At 42.8% G+C, this 16,960-nt stretch overlaps 1 protein-coding gene across 1 annotated transcript in view; it reads right to left on the bottom strand.

The window, feature by feature from the left end:
* plcl2 (phospholipase C like 2) overlaps positions 1-16,319 on the bottom strand; it is a 44,086-nt gene extending 27,767 nt beyond the window's left edge. Inside the window, exon 1 of the mRNA XM_030749731.1 lies at positions 15,840-16,319. Coding sequence (XP_030605591.1) covers positions 15,840-16,091 — 252 coding nt within the window. The 5' untranslated portion in view covers positions 16,092-16,319. The remainder of the gene's footprint in view (positions 1-15,839) is intronic.
* Positions 16,320-16,960: the final 641 nt, after the last annotated feature.

Genomic DNA, 16,960 nt, shown 5'->3' with positions numbered 1-16,960 from the left:
GTCGTGGCCAATCAGCTGAACACAGACCGATTCTAGTCACCAGCCAATCCAGTGGGTGTATGTGCAGAGCAACTAATCCAGCGTTTCTCAAACTGTGGGGCGCGAACGACCTCGGAGAAAAGTAATCCGGAACAAAACTGTGTACATAGAGCCGTCATGCAGCCGCTTTTATAGACCTTGAATTATGCACTGGGGCAAAGTCATGCAGGGCATAATTGACAATTTCCAAAGGTGGAAGTATAAAATTTACCAAAATGTCTTGGTAAGCTGAAGCATTATGATTTCACAACACTGGTTAAAAACAAAAAAAAAGGGGGGGGCCTAAGCCAACCCCAGAGAAACAACCCCACACCATTATCCCTCCACTAAACTTTACAGTTGGCACAATGCAGTCAGGCAGGTGACGCTCTCCTGACCTTCACCAAACACAGTCTCATCTTCAGACTCGTCGTCACACTGCCAGAGAGAGAAGCATGATTCCTCATTTCATGCAACATCTTTCCACTTTTCCAGAGTCCAGCGTCAGCATGCTGAAGCTCCCAGCACACAGTTTTTGTGCCGATGTTAACGGCAGAGGAAGTTGGGCTTTATTAAATAAGCAGAACGTTGACAACATTTACACTCCGGGCGCCTCAGCACGGTCTGGCACTTTGTGGCCGAGTTGATGTTGGTCCTAAATGCTTCCACTTTGCAATAATACCACCTACAGTTGACTGTGAAATAACTAGGAGAGAAGAAATTTCACAAGCTGACTTGCTGCAACAGTGGTTTCTCTTTCAGGGAGTTCTTTAGCCCAACTCTTTCACAAGCATAAAGGTAGACTGCATGGTTAGGTGCTTGATTTTATACACCTGTGGCAATGGGACTAAATGAAACACCTGAATGAAGTCATTAAGAGGTGTGGCCCAATACGTCTGCCCAGATAGTGTACATCCACCCACAGCCTTCTGAGATTTATCTGCCAAGTAGAAACTACACCACAGCACACACTGTCAGGTGAAGTGAAAACATTGATCGTGTTACAATGCAATGTTCTGAAACCCACAACCCAAAGGATTTGCTGTTAACATCCCTCGGTGACGGTTGCATAACACAATCCACAAAAACATGCAACAAAATCAGCACAAGCAGTTAAAATGTTTCCTCAAACTTTAAATTTTAAACAAGCTTTTCTATGGTGATATTTTCAGCCCTGAAAAATAAGAAGACAGAAATAATGGGGAAAAAACTTGCCTTGGGTGGGCTGAGCTGATTGCTTACCACCATTTTCCTCAAACTGTTCTCAATGGAGCTGTTCCAGGCTTTAACATCATCAGCTCTCCAGGCATGGAGAGAGAGCCTATCATGTTCCCAGTACTGGATTGAGACATTAGTCACAGTTACAACAAATTAATTTGTTAATTAATTTGTTAAGAACCTTTACTCGTTAATACAACAGAAAGTTAATAATATTCCAGAGGGTTGATTCTTTACTGAGCTTTAGACAAAAGCCGTCACTTTTTATTAAAATACTTAAACTGTAAAGAGCTATAATGTAACAACATGTAACAACAATAATAATATGGCTAAAGGAGCATCCTGATTACCTTATCTGACACCCTGACCAATGGCATTTCATGGCATTGTGGGGGCAGCCTGCTCAATCAACTCAATTACACCAGGACACACGAGCAAGGGTAACTGATCAGTTTGGATCCTATAAGGGCTTCACAAAAAGTTCATTTGTTATGGTTCTTTTCAAAAATGGGGTAAGAAAGGGGAAAAAAATGAAACACTGAGTAATCAGTCCACTTCCTAATTGCTATTCGAAGTGATTACCAATAAGCTACTAAGAAATTGAAGCCTGTGAAAGTCATACTGTAAGTGATGTGTGCCCTGCAGTTATCAGCTGTATGAAAAGAGAAGCAATAGGCTTCCTCTTTTCATACAGCTGATATATTCTTCTAAAAAGCCTTTACCCGTGACCATGTAACCTTCTGTAATTGCTTCCTGGTCATTTTTATGGCTGGTATGAATTTACTGGACCTTGAGAGAAATGTCGACCATCAACCAAACACAACCGAGATTTGATTCATTACCAGTACTAGATCTTATTTCATGGTGACCGCAGTATTTCCCAGCAGTGTGTAGGACATTTCTTTAACCCATGAACACTGCTCAAGATGTGCCCTTTCATAAGATGTGCCCTTTCATGCTACTCCAAAAAGGGTCAAAGGTCCCCTCTCCATAAGCAAGCTCTTCCTTCCCTACAGTGGTAAACTGGAATACACTGGAATTTTGACCTCTTACCAGAGAATTAATAAGACGGAGGTTTACTGTCAGAAGGACATTCAGTACCCTATGGAGTGAACAGAAGATGGGACTAATTCTCACAAGGATCCAACAACGACTCAGGGTTTCATCTCTGAGGCCTTCAGCAGTGTTACAGCAGAGGAATTTCACCTCTACGCCACAAAGGGAACTCAATCCCATCCAACAATCTAGGACCAAGAAAAATTCCGGTGAAACAGTCAACAGGACCAGTGATGGGAAAATAAACTGGAATCGAGCGTGGGAGTGAGACTCCGTCACAGAAACGGACCTTTTACCCTTCCCCAGATCTCCACTGCTCTGCTTCAAATACAAATACTGGCACATATGCTGCTGAGCTGCACTGCATTTTTTTATTGTAAGATCACAAGTTGCTTTCATTTATATTTCAATTTCACCATGCAAATACATGCTAAAAATCACTCATTAAAATATAATGACACAAAAGTCAATTTCAATGAGATCACCTAAGCTTCAGGATCTCAGATGCTTCCAGTCAACGTGAAAAATGGTGGCAAGAAGAAGCAGAAACGTGCAGGAGAAAACGAAGGTACCTGAGAGGCCAGTTACAGCCACTGCAGGCTGTGGGGATGTGCGTGTCAGATTGTGGCACAGGCCTTTCAGAAGGGTTTGCAGTTATGGCATGCCTACAGTGATTAGGTATGACTAGACCATTGGACCTCACAGGGTTAAATCTTTGGCTTTGAAATGCTGCCTTATGAAATTCTACTATGTCACTGATAAAAATAAATAAATAAATCATCTCTCATCCCGTCTCAACCTGCTCTACACCCGGCTGCTGCAGCTCGCTCTCTCCCCATCTCCTGACTTTATCTGACTCAGCGACACTATGAGAGAACGCACACGTGAACACCACAATTTGTCTGCTGACTAGGTGGATTTTAGAAAGTTCAACTGCCTCCTTCATTCCAGCAGGATTCTGGATTTATTACCACTATTCCAGCTGTTTCCAGTTTAAAAATAAATAAAGGTTCGTATGTTGTTTAAACACCTAAATTTTCATTGTCAAGACCCCATCTGACGTTCACTCATTCCTGTGAATTTACTGTGTTGTGTCATAGTCTCATTGGATGTTAATAGTAGTAGTTAATAAATGCTCTACGCCTGTTTTCTGTAGCTTTGCTCTCAGTCATATATACATACATATCCGACTTACACATCTGAATCAAATCAAGCAGTTCATTAGGATTATTGTGCTTCCTTTAAGCGCAATAATCCACAACAATCTCACCGGAAGAGTTCAAAATATTCTGCTTAATCAAATTTTCCCCATCCATCCATCCATCCATCCATCCATCTTCTTCTGCTGCTTATGTGGGGTCGGGTCGCGGGGGCAGCAGCCTAAGGAGAGAAGTCAGACCTCCCTCTCCCCAGCACACCTCCTCCAGCTCATCCAAAGCATCCCCAGGCCAGCCGAGAGATAGAATCTCTGCCCCGATAGGACATGCCCAAGAGGTGCCCGAACCACCTCAGCTGGCTCCTGACGATGTGGAGAGGCAGCGGCTCTACTCTGAGCTCCTCGCAAATGGCTGCACTCCTCACCCTCTCTCTAAGGAAGAAGCCAGTCACCCTTCGAAATGAGCTCATTTCCGCCGCTTGCATCTGTGATCTCGTTCTTTCAGTCGCTGCCCAAAACTCATGACCATAGGTGAGGGTAGGGAGTATATTTCACCATAATGTAAATGTAATGGGTCTTCTTCAGAGACTAACAGACTGACACTGGGCAGCGATAACATCAGTCCACTCCCACATACGTCAATAAGGGCCCAACAATTGTTCACATAAGAGCTGATCACCTAAAACCAGACTGGTGGTTTGACACCTGCTGCAGAGCAAAAGCCAAACTATTATACTCACACTGGTTTTATACACACACTTATCCACTTCCACAAAAAGAAGCCCGCTCCTCTGCCACCGCAACTGAGATAATGATTCACAAGTACATTATAAAAAGGGTAAGCTCCGGTCCAGCCCTCTGCACAGCTACTGTGAAATACTCTAAAAATGCATACCAGTGAACGCCTCCAGAAAAGTTGCTTCATAAATATCAGTGGGGGAGGCTGCTGGTTTTTTGGGTGAAATTTCATTTCCTGACTGTAAGTGTAGATAAGATGAACAGGATAGAGAGAGGAGGACGATACAGGACAATAAAAGCCTCAAGTCAAGAAATAAAACTACAACTTAATACCAGATGAGAAGATTTTTGTATATGTGATAACTGCTGTTAGAAAAGGTTAAGTGTGGCTTCCAGCTCTGTGTAACGAACCCAAAGAACGAGCGCCTTAAACCAGCGATGGGCTCCTCTGGCTGTAAAAAGGGTCAGGGTTGTACAGAAGGAAAAGTTCTGTGACCTCAGTAAATACTTTCTGGATAAGTTCATGGCCTCAGTCAATGGTTCGAAGTCTTGCTCGGTACAACGTGAAGTTCACTTTGTCAAGAGGTGGAAAGGAGGACGCGATGTTCATTGCCATTTACAACTTGTTAGCCTCTGAGCGCCCGTGACGTCGGTTTCATGAAGCTAAAACGGCGCCTTTCTTATTGTTACTCATCCTGTTTTTGTTTCATTAATTCCTTTATTGTTGGTGAGGTTTTTTTAATAACCAAATAATTGATCCATCTGACAGGTTAAAGGCTTTTCTTCTGCCACATATTTGTTTCACATTATTATGGTGATAACAATGAAAATACTATTCAAAACACTATTTTTATGTCACCGAATTTAATTTTAAGGGAACTGCACTGTATTTTGTTTGCATTCATTTTATTTTATCTGTTCTTTTTAAACATACTTTAAGAAGTATTTTGCTCCCAGTCTTGGCCAGGACTCCCTTGTAAAAGAGATTTTAAATCTCAATGAGATTTTCCTGGTAAAATAAAAATACATAAAAGTCTGTAGTGCAGAAAAAACAAAGTGCAGGTTTTTATTATAGGGTGGTATAACATCAGTGTGGGGGAACATCTGTATCAGCAGCTGTATCTGAGACTTTGGGCTGCATTTTGCCTTAAATTTGAAACACAGGAAATGTGGAGAACCAGAGCAGGAGAAAGACATAAGTGTGGGGAGCACGGCAATATTGTTTGTGCAGTAATCAATAGTTAATTTGATCACCAATCAATACAATCCTACAGTTCGCCCACATATTGAGGAGTCGTGCAATGTCGCAGCTCCAAAGTGGAGCGGAAACTGTTAAAATCACGTGCACCTGGAGAAATTCCCACATTATTCACGTCAGGTCAACGCTGCACGTTCGGCTCTGAGCTCCTGCAGAGAGCGATGAAGCACAACGGTCACGTCACAGTTCAGCCTGACAGCAGAGCCTCTGATAAGGCGTCCGCGATGAGGCCGTTTCAGGCGCAGGCAGGCTTCAAACTCTCTGCCTGCGATGTGAGCACAATTAGCACAGTCCATTAGCTGTCAATTGCATCATATTTCCACAGCCAGGAGTCTTATTACTGCCACGCCAGCTGAACTGATTCATCCGTGGAATCTCTTAAGGTTGAACAGAAGGAGGAAAAAACAAGGACCTGACAAATTTAGTCTCAGCTGAAGAACGTTTCTTTTAGGACTGAGTGCAGTTTATATCCAGAATCTAACATATTAATGCGCTGTAAAGCACTACGTCATTGTTAATGTTACTATCATATGAACAGCAATTACACAACTGGAAGTGAAATCGATCGGAACTGCAGATCACACGTTATTGATGAACGCTCCGACAGGAAAGCTGTTAAATGTACAGGCAGGATATTAGTTTGTGATTTTAATCCCGCAAAGCTTTCCAGTTTGTAAAGTCAACATACACACTAAATGTGATCAAATTACAATAACACAAGACTCTGGAGATAATATAAACACCAATATCTTCTCACGGTTGATTTTTTTGTGTGTATTAAATATTGGGACAAGAGAAAATGAAGAGCACGTCTACAGTAATGCTGAAGTGATTGAATCCATAATCAATTTATCAGAGGATTTTTTTTCATTTTATTTCCTCAGCCTCCCAGCAGTAACACAAATCCAAAGGAAGTACAAGTACTACAGGTCTCAGCAGATCTATGAGCCTCAGTGACTTTATCCATAGAATCCATATCTTTATCCACCATATCAATTCACAAGCAAATGGCTAAGAACGAACCAGGAATAAGAAACCAGAATAGAAATAAACCGCTGTGACTGGCTTCATTGTGTTAAGAACTAACTCAGTTGAAAGTTGGCTGCCCGCCCGGTGGAGTGCCAACAATCGACAATCAGCCTTTTTAGGCTAAGAGGTAAAAAAATAATAAAATCTCTAATTTTATGAATAAATGAGACGTCTTAAAGTCCCCCCCCACCAAAAAAGCCTCTAATGACCTGAAACCTCGAGTTCATAAGCAATAATGACCCAACTCCTAATGCAGTTAGAGGTAATAAGGTGATGAATCTAAAATCCATTTATGCTGCTATGTGGTGGCCCATCGTGTTGACTCAGAACACAAAGACACCAGCTTATCCCAATGCTCCAAAAGAAAACTATAATAAATAAAGCATGGGGGCCATTATTACTAATGAAATCAAGCTTTCAAGTCAACAGAAGCTCTTTTAGGATTTTATGACATCGTTAATTCAGAAAACAGGCGTTTTTTTGTATATTTTCTTGGAATTTCCAAAATAAATTTCCTCAATAATTAAGAAATCCAGGACAAATTTTTTTTTTGTCAAGTGAAAGCATTATGCTTACATAATAAGTAAGCAATTTGATATTAAAGAAATTTAATAGCTTGTTTAATTTTAATTGTGTGCTCTATAAATACAAATTAATCAAAAATACCCTGAAAAAAGGATGCAAAACATCTTCCTGGAACCCAAGGACTCAAATTCATGCAAAGGTCAGAATGTGCAGCACTCAGAGAAATTGTAAACTCTGGATCTCAAACTCTACACACCTCAGGGTTAAAGTTCATGACAGTAAAACTGTAAAAAGAGTGAACAAATACGGCTTATTTAGAAGGACTGCCAGGACAAAGTCTCCTCTCTCTAAAAAGAACAGAGCAGTGCAGCTTAGGTTTCCTTTACGTCGCATCTGAACAAACCACAACACTGCCAGAGAAATGTTCTCTGCACAGACGAGACCAAAGTGGAAGTGTTTGGTCATAACGCACAGCGCCACGTTTGGTGAAAACCAAACACAGCGTATCAGCACAAACACCTCGTACCAACTGTCGAGCACAGCAGTGGAGGGGTGATGACTTTGGGCTTTTTCCTGCAGCCGCGGGACCTGAGCGCTTTACAATCGACCATGAACTCCTCTGTATACGTATACCAAAGTATTCCAGAGTCAAACGTGAGATCATCTGTCCAACAGCTAAAGCTTGGTCGCAACTGGGTCATGCAACAGGACACTGATCCCGAGCACGGAAGTAAATCTAGAACAAAATGGCTGAAGGAAGGGGAAAAAAAAAAAAAAAAAAAGTCGTTACAGTGGCCAAGTCAAAGTCAAGACCTCAACCCGGCAGATGCTGTGGTGGAACCGTAAGAGCACAAACAAATACCCACAAACCTCAGTGAACTGACGCAACGCTGTATAAGAAGAGTCGCCAAAATCCTCAACAATGTGAGCGACTGATAAAGTCGTACGGGTAACAGTTACTTCAGGTTATTGAAGGCGGTTATACAAGCTCCTGAACCTCGGGGTGTACCTAGTTTTTCACCGGACTGCAGAGTCCTGTGAAATCCTCCTTTTTCACAGGACTGTATCCTCTTGTGCTTCTCTGCATATTAATGTATAAAATTAATGCAGCCCATCACAAGGACGTAGACGCACCTCTGCCGTTAATGTGCCAGACATGCAATCGCTGCCAAGTTATTTGGGCTACCCTTGAAATAAGTCGGTGAGACAACCGGCACTCGTGTAAATCAGTGACACCCGAGCTGATAAATGAATAGGCAGTGATTCAGGTAAGTGCTGTTGCGAGTCGCCTTGAACACATAAACACAATGACAGAATGTGTGACGCACAGCAGGACCCTGCTTCAAGGACAGCTGTCAGGAAAACCAGCAGTAAAACTGCCAGCGGCACCGGTTTGGACAAAGGGATTACACCCCAGAATGCAAGCTGCACTGTTCGAGTTACTTTAAAAAGTAAAAGAAAAAGTTTGCATTAAGGAATAATCCGTTCTTGGCAGATTCAGGCTAAATGATGATAGGCCAGTCTGTCTTAACTCTTAAGCTGTACTTTTGTACAAGTGACATGAATAATTAAAGTGACAACGGAATGGCAATAACAACACTTGCAACATCACATCTTAAAAGGAAACTGTTACGCCACCCACTTTACTCAATCACATCGAGCAGCGGACTCTGTCTTATTTTTTTTCCACTAAAGAGGAATTTGCCTACGAATTATATCATTTGGAGCCTCCACAAACACGTTTGTGAGGCTCTTTTTCACCCCTAATTAATGTTCATGCTTTATTTCTCTGTGGTTGTTTAAAATAGGGCAAACAGTGACTGCACATTTACACATTCCAGTATGAGCGCTCACATGGAGAAACGCATCGCAGTGCATTCAACGGCAATTATTTAGCACTGTTAATTAGAGTGTAGACGGGAAACACCAGTGCTTCAGAGCTATTTCTAAACATGCTAAACACTGATGATTACACTATGTTACAGCAGGCATAGTAAGAGCATCCTTTCACTTCCATATTACACCTCAGTCTTCTGTAAAGTCCAGGGTTCATCAGGCTGGATTATCTTCAACATTAATATATCACCTTGTCCAAGGTCTACCGGTGAGCCTGAGTGAACAATCTGATACAATGGTGATGATCCCCACAGAGAAACTTGTTTGGAGTCTCAGCACTGCTGGTCCACCATAACTAATGCCATATTGTTTTCCCTTTTTAACAGAGTGATATCACAGTTTTTCTTCTCATTTCAGAGCTGTGAAAAAACAAAAAACTGTTGTTTATAAAGCAAAAAAAAAAAAACTTATTTCAGAGAATCTGAGGTGGGACGTGAGACCACACTGCCACCCAAATGCAGCATGCTTACAGTTCACAGGTAAATGTCCACACAGAAGACATGTGCATACACCTGTGCATACACCTGTGCATACACCTGTGCAGGCTGCAAAAGCCTCTAAATCTGTTATTCAGAGGGGTTTTCACTACAATTCTAAGATCCAGTACCTAAATGTTTTTACAACACCAAACTCAGATAAACTGGAAAAAAAAATGTATATCAAATACCCTCAAACGCTTTGTTTTGGTTTCATTTAATCTCTTTGACACACACACACACACACACACACACACACACACACACACACACACACACACACACACACACACACGGGAAGGCGAGCTCTCCCACTGAACCAACCTCAACACGTAAACCAGGACCGTTACAGTCGGTTGCAGATTTCTGGATTTTCCCTCTTTTTAAAAAAGTTGCATGTGTTGTTTTCAATTGTTTAATATTCTGCAAACTCAAAGACACACAACTAGAAATATTTCCTTAGTGGAAGGAATCCATCTGAACCGAAAGTGTTACTTTTCCTAAAACATCGCTACAAAATGAGTAACTTCATCTTTGTGGCCACTGGTTGATGACATCAGTAAAAACTTTTTCCAAACCATTAAAAAAAAAAAAAAAAACTTATACAACTAAAAATAATCTCTCCTGCAGTATTATTTTCTGTTTTCTTCTGTTTCCATTATGTTCGACTTGGGCTGGGCATTATGGACCAAAATTAATTCTGATACTTTCAGGCTGAATGCACAATCTACATCTCAGTGTTATCTACAAAAACCACACTTGCAATATCACAAGCACATTTATTAAAAGACTGATAAAACTTTATTTCATCGGTCATATTTTGGGTACTTAATCAAGACATGCTGCAATTTTTTAAGAAATGTATTAAAACCAATTAGCGTATTTCCCGCTGATGTTTAAAATATTAACTGTTTCACTGGGTAAAGTTTCTTTAGGTCAGAGAGAGTTCAGTTTTTTGCTTTTTGTTTTAAACTGGAGCTGTATGAGGTACAGATCCACGCGTTACCTGGTAGTTTGTGTTACTGTTTGACTAAAGATCGAACGTGTTCGTTCGGATCTGAATTAACCCATGAATTTATTAATGCTTCAGCTTTTGTCAACATTATGTAACGCAACATCAAACGATACTGAGAACTAAAAAAAAAAAAAAATTAAAAGCACGCTTTTTTTTTTAATGAGAGTTCAGCATCAAGTCAGTTGAGCCTCTGGGATATCGATCTGCTCAGTTAAGTAGCAGAGAGGGTTGTTAATCAGTTTCAGCTGCTTTGGTGTTAATGAATGTAACAGGTGCACCTGTAGTGGTTTTACAGGTGGAGGGCACTGACATTTTCCCCTCTTTGTCCTTTCTGACTGTTTTTCACTTGTTCTGCATTTGGTTAGGGTCAGTGTCACTGCTGCTAGCATGAGGCCATACCTGGACCCTACAGAGGCTGCACAGGTACTCCAACTCCTCCAGAACATTTGCTGTGTCTCCCAGCAGAGTCTCAAAAGAATGGAGGAGTTTTCAGGAGACGGATAGTTACTGTAGGAGAGCTGGACGGGGCCGTAGAAGGTCTTTAACCCATCAGCAGGACCAGTATCTGCTCCTTTGTGCAATGAGGAACAGGATGAGCACACCAGAGCTACAAAATGACCTCCAGCAGCCACTGGTGTGAATGTCTCTGACCAAACAATCAGAAACAGACTTCATGAGGGCGGCCTGAGGGCTCGACGTCCTCTAGTGGGCGCTGTGCTCACCACTCAGCACCGTGGAGCCCGACTGGCATCTGCCATAGAATACCAGAATTGGTAGGTCCACCACTGGAGCCCTGTGCTTTTCACAGGTGAGAGCAGGTTCACCCTGAGTACACGTGACAGACCTGAAAGGGTCTGGAGAAGCCGTGGAGAACGTTATGCTGCCTGTAGCATCGTTCAGCATGATTGGTTTGGTGGTGGGTCGGTGATGGTCTGGGGAGGCATATCCTTGGAGGGACACACAGACCTCTACCGGCTAGGGAACGGCACCCTGACTGACATTAGCAGGGTTCTAGCTAGCGCCTGGCACTACGCCTTGTTGAAGTACTGTCCGCTGTTAGCTACCGGAATGGATCGGCACTGTCACAGTTAGCTAGCAGCGCAGCACTGAAGAGCGGTCGTTCGGTACTGAGGTTGATAATTTTCATTTCCATCTAACGATGCGGCATCCTTTAATTGCTAACACGTTACCCAGTCCATATATACAGCATGATTTTTAAAGTGTTCCTTTATTTTTTTGAGCAGTGTATATCAGTGTAAAACACACTGTCTAGTTTCATATCTTTTAACAATGGATTGACTAAAAAAATAGTTTATCAGCCAGTTCCACAGACAGCATGAGAGCAGTGTATTTTTCCATATCATCACACAAACAGCAGCACTGAGGATGAATGTTTCTGACAACAGATTTTGTTGTCCCTTAAATGAGAGAATTAAATCAGACTGAAACACTTTAAACTGAAATCACTAATGCATTAAAAAATACAATTGGAAAGGGGGGGGGGGGCTGCAACCCTGACTAGTAGCAGGTACAGTAGCTGCATCACATCTGAGACCCAGAGGTTAACTGGCATCATGAGAAACAGGAAAGATCAGTTTAACTGACAACTGTTTCTGGTAAGGGTAACAGAGTTTAATCCCTCGGTTCAAAGGTCATGAAATAGCAGCTCTGGAGCCACATGCAGCTCTCCCACCTCACACCTAATACTAACAGAGCAAACTCACATTAACAGAGTCATAGAGGTCCTGGTACAGGAAGGTTTTCCAGCACTGGGGTGGTGGCTGGCAGGCTGAGTGTAGATTTAGGGTGGAGTATAGCATTATTCAGCAACCATCGCATTATGAGCTCTACAAGCAGTGTAATTTTGTCACCCAAAGACTGTAGGCTAACTCAGCATGTAATTTAGGAAGAAATGCCCCAAACGCTCAGGATTAGCTGTGCATCAGCTTGTGGCTCTTCACCGCACACGTATACACACCCACAGTAATTACGTGAAACAGAAACCTTTCTGGAAGTCGAGCTGTTAAGCACAGAGTACTACAAGATGTTATGACAGCATGGTGGGTGATGTCCCGACCACATCCTCCCATCACTTCAGAGAAGGAGTTTAACAAGAAGCGATGGTGTGAAACGAGCTGTCGTAAACACTGGCCTGCCCCATCGTTGCCTTACTTGATCAGTCATAGCTATCAGAACAAAAACAAATACCTGAGAGAAAATATTTCCATGCAGTCAAGGGCACGGCGTGCTGATTGACTTGATATATTCCTCAGGATATTCAGAGGGAGTTCAGTCATCACACAAGTGGAACAGTGAGTGATTAGCATGTTGCATTTTTTCTTTTTCCATTCACAGCCACATTTACGTACGCGACTTCAATTTTTTTTTAATTATTCCAGCTTTAAAAAGCCCATGAATTATGTTTTGGTTTGCTGTTAGCATTTTCCCCCCCAATGGGGATTAATAACTTCCCTTTCTGCATGAACACATATCTTTTTACCCACCCAGCTTCTCCTAACGGTGGCCTAATGTGACATTTATTTTGTCTCCAACTTATCAGAAGTCATCTCTGCTCTGACTCACTGGACATTAATCCATCTACATGCTATGCTGCTAAGCAAATGTCACAAAATCATTTCAGACTGACCTGAGGTGCGTTTCACATATTTCATTATGCCTAATCATGAAGGCTACTGCTCTACAGTCTGAAATGGCAGTTATTGAACATTTCAGGAGCGTTTCTCATCTGCATGGATACCCTGGGACTGGACCATCATGTGGAAATCTCCAGACCAGTTTACTGAATTGGACAGTGGCACTAACAGGCCTTCCTCTGCCTCTTCTTGAACTACATGCTTTTAGTTAAATCCAAAATATCTTAAAGAGAAGTCAGAAATCGATTCACATTTATTTTATTTAAATAAACTAGTTTGAATTCAAAGCATTTCTTAACACGGCATATAGCTCAGAGAAATGGGCATCCCACTGAAATAAATCCCCCTCAAATGCCACAGGAACTAAGACAGATCCTTGCGTAGTGACAGATTACTTCACACAGCAGGAATGCCAATATTATCTCCATCAATCTCCAGGTAACATCAAAGTTCAACACCTGCAGCATGCCAAGAATGCGTCGCCTTGCAGAACCTGTCGGCAAAAATGCGAGCACCTGAACCCTGCCCTGCCTCCAGAGCAGAGGAACGTCCCTCAGGTGTAACATCACAGATTTAATACTGCCAGTTTATTTTGTGTTCATAAACAATCACTCAGAAACACACTGATTGGTGCTTCTGAATAAACTCCTTACACAGCTCATGCATTTCAAATCCAGCAGGCCCGTGAGGAAGTGAAATCCCTGACTAACAACAAATTTACTGACCTGTAAAAGCCAAACGTAAACACTTTTTTTTGCTCTTATTAAAAAAAGGCATACGTCTCTGACATCGTTCGGGAGCCATTTTGAGTCTCGGCTAGGTTAACGTTTAGCAGGCAGAGAGTGCAAATAATGCAAAGTCAGTCTAGACAGCAGCTCCTGTACAGTCTTGTGACTGTCATTATGACAGCAGCAGCAGTGGGAAAATTTACATTACAGAGCTGCTGACATTAGCTAAAGTAAATGTCTCGGAGCTTTCAACATACCGTGCAACGTGAGGAAGTGTCATCATCTTTGATACCCTTGAGCAACACTCCCAGCATCTACACCCATGAGATGACTAAACTTAATGACAAAGCTTTAGACTTTAGAATCACAACAAGAACCAGTAAGTAAGATATCTACACAGGTTTGATATCTACACAACTCGCAGAAGCACGTGCGCTTGTGCATTTCAGCAGTCATATTAGCATTCAGAATCAGCACCTGGGGCAGGCTGAGACTTCAATGGCTTGCTCTCTCTGACCACCTGCTTCTCTTCCAGCAGCATGTTCTTGTCTTACCCCCCCGTTATACTACGATAACAGTGTGCAACACTAACAATATTAAGCCTGACCATAAATTGGTGCATACGTGCAGGATTGTCCTCACACAGAACAGGCCTTAAGGAGGTGGTGAAGTTCATCTGTAAGCATGATCAGCATGGCTGTTGTGCAGCCAGAGAGTCTGCATTCCCTGATGTCACAACAAGCAATGTGATTTTATGGGTTTTTTTTTTTCTTTGTGATCATAAGTATATAGATGATACACAAAAATTCAGCACGATAAAGCATTGATTTCTGGTGCGTAGATGGCAGAGATAACAAATCAGTGCTGCATACTGACATATCTTTATAAATGCTTTTACAAGACAAGAACTGCTTGGAAATGCAAAACCAACCTTCTCAAGCTGCTGTCTGCACAGCTTGAGAAGGTTGGGTTTTGCATTTCCTGCTCTAAAAGCTGTTCCAGTTTGAAACAGCAGCAGTGCTGATAGTCTGGAAGTGGTCCAGAGGTGCACAAGGAGCTGACTATAAAGGACAGATTGAAGAGAGTTAAATCAGGTATGGCTTTTGCTTTTTACAGGTGAACTGCAGAACTTCCTGATCACACCAAGCCAAGCGTACAATGCAGGAAACTTGTTCTTTTCAAACGCTGGTGGGCGTGCAGGTGTCTCACAGGTAAACCTGCCATTAATTCTGCTAGCATGAGCTGATCTTAATTGACAGGAGGGACCGACTGTCAGCCTCAGTTAGCTGTGCTACCCTGACCTACACTGTGAAAGCCAAATGATCTGAGGTCCATTAGCATTTCCTTTGTGCTAGGTACCAGCAGATGTACTGATAAACATCAGTGGATTCATGCGTTACTGTTTCTCAGGTAAGTTCTGAAGCACTTCTGTAAGAGCCGGGCTGCTGAGGCATGTATGGTTTAAAAAGACGTGTTTTCAAAAGTTCAATAATGAATGATGTTTCCAATGTCAATAAGTAACACTGTGAGACGACTATGATTACAATAATCTGACTGGATCTGCCATAATCAGACAGCACTCCATCAACTGAACATTTTTTTTTTTTGTCATGCACAACATTTTATTAGGAGCACCGACTACTATCATTACCCTTCCACTCCTTCATCCCCACTTTACCTCAGCCAATTTTCATTTATTGGCATTCATTGTCCTCTAATTTCATCTCTGATATTACACACATTCGTTTCCACTTCTAAATTAGCACAAAGAGTGCATTACTTTGAACCACATGTTTCTTCCCACCTGGTAAATGTATCCTTGCTCTTTAGCACTTTAGTAGTAAGCTATGCTGTACAAATTATACTCAAAGTACAGGATGTGTGCTTCCTATTCTTGGCCTCTATTGTGTAAAAACAAGCACCCATTTCAGAGCAACCAAGGTGCTCAAAGATCTACACAAAAGAGCCTGCGCTGTAACTTCCAGCATCCTGTGTCCAGCGTGGATGTGCGCAGACACACTGGCTCACCACAATGAAGGGTATAACGCAGAGACTCGAACTTCAACGTTTACCTTGATAATGCTGCTCCTGCGTGGGATCTCGGATTTGGTATCCAGACCGGCAGAGGTGTTGGCGTTGTCCATCCCGGTTTGGCTGCCAGGTGCGACGAGGGATCCCGAGCCGACCATATTTTCAGATATCCCACAGTCTCCATTCAAGACCGACCCTTCGCAATGCGTCTTACCAGCTGCCTTGTCGCTGGGCACGGCTGTATCCCCGGGATTCAATGGAGGCAGGCTGCCGTCCTCCCCAAACTCCGCCATAGGCACTTCGAGCACACACACACTCCCTTTCTCCCTCACACACACACACACACTCACACACAAGCTGGCGAGCTGCTCGGTAACAAAGCCTTATGTTTCAGCCGTACTCCCAATTTCCTGCCTGGCCTATTGCCTCGATGTAACATTTACACCAAATCCCGCCGTATCATCTCTCGGTGCACATAGCTGACAGGTTCCTACAGAGAGAGGGGCTTCCTCTGTGCATTGTGCTCTGTGGAGAGAGACCACAGCGATTAGCATAATTAGGCAGCATGACAGTAGTAACAGCAGCAGCGTGAACAGTGGCAGCTTTTGTACAGACGGCGTTGAGCAGTGCGCTGAAAGCGGATGTTAACTTACAGTCACTACAGGCTGTCATCACAAATGCAGCAAATGCAGTCGGGTCCCCCCCCCCCTCTATGTGCACGCTTTCTTTGCATTTCTGTACAAGTTCACACACACACACACACACACACCACCCCCATTATGGTCCGTTTAACTGGGATAATAACAACAACAACCCACCCACTCCAGCGTGCCAGTGGTCGTTAAGGTAAATAACGTTAACAGAAACTTATCCGGTCAATTAACCTCTCTACTAAACTCACGGTTAGCTTCGTGTGACGCTCGCCGGCTTTGTGTACTTGCCTTTTAAAGCGCCTGGTCCCGCACTCTCCATGAATGAGCCGTCCTCTCCAGCCAGGCTCCCTGAGCACACGGCACCCTTCGCTGCTCGAGCCGAGCCGAGCCTAGCTTAGCTGCAGCTAACCCCGCTCGCCTGCTAGCGGTGTGAAGTTAGTTCTCACAGCCAACTCAAACTCAAGAGAGGAAGCCGAGAAATGAAGAAATGCGTCCCTCTCGTTTGTTCA

This window comes from Archocentrus centrarchus, chromosome 16 (assembly GCF_007364275.1).
Source record: "Archocentrus centrarchus isolate MPI-CPG fArcCen1 chromosome 16, fArcCen1, whole genome shotgun sequence".
Classification (NCBI taxonomy): Eukaryota; Metazoa; Chordata; class Actinopteri; order Cichliformes; family Cichlidae; genus Archocentrus; species Archocentrus centrarchus.
This window is presented reverse-complemented; position numbering and strand designations above follow the sequence as displayed.